Here is a 3,476-nt window from a genome sequence, read left to right as displayed (position 1 = left end):
CTGAAGGGCTTCTTAATTGTACAGTCTTATGTCTTACATTCTGGGGTCCCTGACGGCTCACCGTACGCAGTCTTGGATCAGTCCCGCGATTGAGAATCTGAAGTAGTTCTCAGACTGAATCAGCTAAATGCACCCCTATCTTAAATCCTGTGTCCCGTAATTCCAAATTCCTAAGGGGTCTGTGTTCCGTAATCTAGTGTCACTAAAGTGTGTGTTCTCTGTACTTGGAGGTGCTATTTCCCCAATTTGTGATCATCAAAGGCTCTTCCTTTCTCCTTAGGACTGATAGCGCCCGCGCACCAGGGCTTCAGTCTTCGCTTTCGCCCCCTTGGATCCTCTGCCCAAGACCAGGCTTCCAGAACAGACCTCAGTGAAGCTCCAGACTACAGCTATGAGTCTCTTCGAGTGACACCTGCTCAGAAGCACATTCTGCATGTGCAGCTCAACCGGCCGGAAAAAAGGAATGCCATGAACAAGGTCTTCTGGAGGTCTGATCTGCAGATCCTGGAGGCCTGCCTGCAGGAGGAGGCGGGGGTTGAGGGACTGGGCAAGGATGGAAAGTGGGGCAGAGATGGACATGAGGGCAGGGGATTCGCACCCCAATGTAGTCCTTTACTCTTTGCTGCTCCACAGGGAAATGGTGGAGTGCTTCAACAAGATAGCTAAAGACACCGACTGTCGGGCCGTGGTGATCTCTGGTGCAGGGAAAATGTTCACTGCAGGTACCAGGTGTTCCTCACCTCCACCCTCAGTCTTCCTTGTTCCTGACAGTATATCAGTGCATCTTAGGTTTTAAGCAGCTTCTAACTTACACATTTAGCATTTAAAAATATATACCTGTGGCTCAAGTGGCTAAGGCGCCAGCCACATACACCTGAGCTCGTTGGTTTGAATCCAGCCCAGGCCACCAAACAACAATGACAGCTGCAACCAAAAAATAGCTGAGCATTGTGGTGGGCCCCTATAGTCCCAGCTACTTGGGAGGCAGAGGCAGGAGAATCGCTTGAGCCCAGGAGCTGGAGGTTGCTATGAGCTGTGATGTGACAGTACTCTATCAAGGGCGACAGCTTAAGGCGCTGTCTCAAAAAAAAAAAAAAAAGACAGAGGATCCTTTAGGTGGAGAATAGTGCCAAAACCAGGGCTGCACTGGCTACCCCATGTGGTAAGAACAAGCAGATCACAAGCCTCTGAGCTCAGTCCCCACTTCACCCGATACCTGGCTTCACCAAATAGCTTCTTACCTTCCACATTGTTATAGAAGTGACAAGAGCGACTCGCCACCTTCTTGCGGCACAAGTGGATCTATAAGAGGAAGGCAGAGCAAGCGGCTCAAATGATGGCCTCCCCTGCTACCCCTCAGGTGCCCTTTAACTCCTGGAGCCCACCTGCATGTGGTTACTCTCCTGCTTCTTCACCTCAGGGTGGATACATAGCTGCTCCCGGGAGCCCAGCACACACACCTTGGGCCTGGCAGAAGAGAGAACCACAGGGTCAAGGAAGAACTGCCTCCAAGAACAGATGGCCATAGTGTGGTCCAGCTGTACGGAGACCCACAGGAAACTTGGCAACCAGAATCCTAACTGGAACACAACCCAAGCTGGAAGGGTAATGAGGAAGATGGGGACTGGGCAGGAGGGGTGGGGCTCATGGGCTCCACAGTGCCCCATTAGTGTCCTGTCCTCAGGGCTCTTTGCATAGGAACCAGGGTGGGACACCAAAACTCTGCTGAACTCTGAGGAGGCAGGGCTCCTCCCCTTCACATGTGAGGCTGCAGGGGGAGGGAAGTCTGGTCCTGACTCCTACTGACATAAAAGCACCTACAAGTGGCTTAGGGAGCTGGCCCAAAGCCAACATGTACACACATAGCTGCTTTCTCATGTGTGATGGGAGTTGAGGACAGTCCAACCTCACCCTGCCCCTGAGCACCTACACACTGCACATTCTCAGGTGGGGGCAAAAAGATCTGCCACCATGCAGTATAGGCTACGGGCCCAGCATCATGCCAAGTTCCTCTCAAGACCCGGTGGCAGGTGTGAATCTGCCTGACCTACCGGTAGGAGGTGTTCCGGAGCTCGCTGATGACCTGCGTGAGCTGTGAGTGGGTCCTGGAGGCATAAATGATCTTTGGGATGTCCGTGTAGCAAACTGCCAGGCACAAGGAGGTATAATAGGTCATGGTCTGAGATACCGTTCCCAAACGTTGGTTTCACACAGGCAGCATTAGGCTAACTTGGCCCTGAAGGTGGCAGGAAATCTAATACCCCATGCATTTATTTACCAGAAATGGAGTGAGTGGGTATCTGCAGTGCCTTGATTCAGCCAAAAACCCAACCCAGGCTTACACCCAGGATGGTGAGAAATGATATGGCAGCTACAACATTCTCCTTGCTTTGGCTCTGCCTGAGAGACTGAAGAAGTCCAGAGGACTCACCCCCTCCCCAACTTCACTCTCCCCTTCCACCCTGACACTGGAGGCTGGGAGAGACCAGGAAGTAGGGTCACCTATGGGGTCTCCTCCAGCAATAGCAGCATTCCCCCAGGATGACAAGGCCCGGTCAAGGAAAAGCTCCCCTTGCACTCTCTCGGCAATCTTGCGGGCAGAGACGCTGTCCCGGAGATGTTCCCGCCAGGCCAGTGTAGTGCAGAGGAGGCAGAGTGTCTTCCCTGTACCTGTGGGGCTCTCCAGGATGCCATTCACTCTCTAGATGGAGTTGGGAACAGGAGTCATGAGGAAGCAGGAGATGTGAAGCCACTCACGCTACCCTGAAGACAAGTCTCTGGCAACAAGTGGGGCAGCTCTCAGCAGATATGTAGCCCACTATCAGGTGGCAAAAGACCCAGGGAACTGTGGCTAAGTCCATATGACACTTTCCACTCTCATCCCAAAGGCATTGGGTTGATTCAGTCCTCATTAGCAAACAATTTGAAGAACATTACCTAAAATTCAACAGTAATTTTTAGCTTAATATAAATAGTAAATGACTAATTAGGTGTCTAGTCTCAAAATAGGAAATTGTTCTGAGTTTCTGGATCTTAGCATTTACTCTGTCCTATCTGAACCAAATCTGATGTCCTACATATGAGCTCTCAGCTGGGCGCCTGAGCAGAAAAAAAGGGTAGAGCACGGTACAAGAGGGCACCTCAAGAAACCCAACAGAAAGCACCTGCCCCACTTCCACCCCCCTGCACACCCTTGAGGTTCAAAGACCTTCCAAATGAGGGCTGGCCACCAGCTGCCACTTGCTTCCTAAATGCTACCTCCACAGAGAGGTCCCCAAGGCACTCCCAAGCCTATCACCATTAAGAATGATCACTTTGGCTTGGCGCCTGTGGTTCAGGTGGTTGAGGTACCAGCCACATGCACCTAAGGTGGAGGGTTCGAATCTAGCCCGGCCCGCCAAACAACAATGATGGCTGCAACCAAAAGACAGCCAGGCGTTGTGGCGGGTGCCTGTGGTCCCAGCTACTTGGGAGGC

General features: G+C 52.0%; 1 protein-coding gene across 6 annotated transcripts in view; it reads right to left on the bottom strand.

Annotated features, from left to right (window-relative positions):
• Positions 1-3,476, bottom strand: part of RTEL1 (regulator of telomere elongation helicase 1) — a 33,456-nt gene that overhangs the window by 28,051 nt on the left and 1,929 nt on the right. For all 6 annotated transcript variants that reach the window (XM_012803913.2, XM_023511932.1, XM_023511931.1 and 3 more), the window contains 4 exons: positions 2,503-2,701; positions 2,052-2,145; positions 1,386-1,467; positions 1,242-1,302 (listed from right to left, as the gene is read on the bottom strand). In XM_012803913.2, the coding sequence (XP_012659367.1) occupies positions 1,242-1,302; positions 1,386-1,467; positions 2,052-2,145; positions 2,503-2,701 (436 nt within the window). The remainder of the gene's footprint in view (positions 1-1,241; positions 1,303-1,385; positions 1,468-2,051; positions 2,146-2,502; positions 2,702-3,476) is intronic.

This window comes from Otolemur garnettii, unplaced genomic scaffold, assembly GCF_000181295.1.
Source record: "Otolemur garnettii isolate 467f Iridium unplaced genomic scaffold, OtoGar3 scaffold00023, whole genome shotgun sequence".
In the NCBI taxonomy this organism is placed as follows: Eukaryota; Metazoa; Chordata; class Mammalia; order Primates; family Galagidae; genus Otolemur; species Otolemur garnettii.
This window is presented reverse-complemented; position numbering and strand designations above follow the sequence as displayed.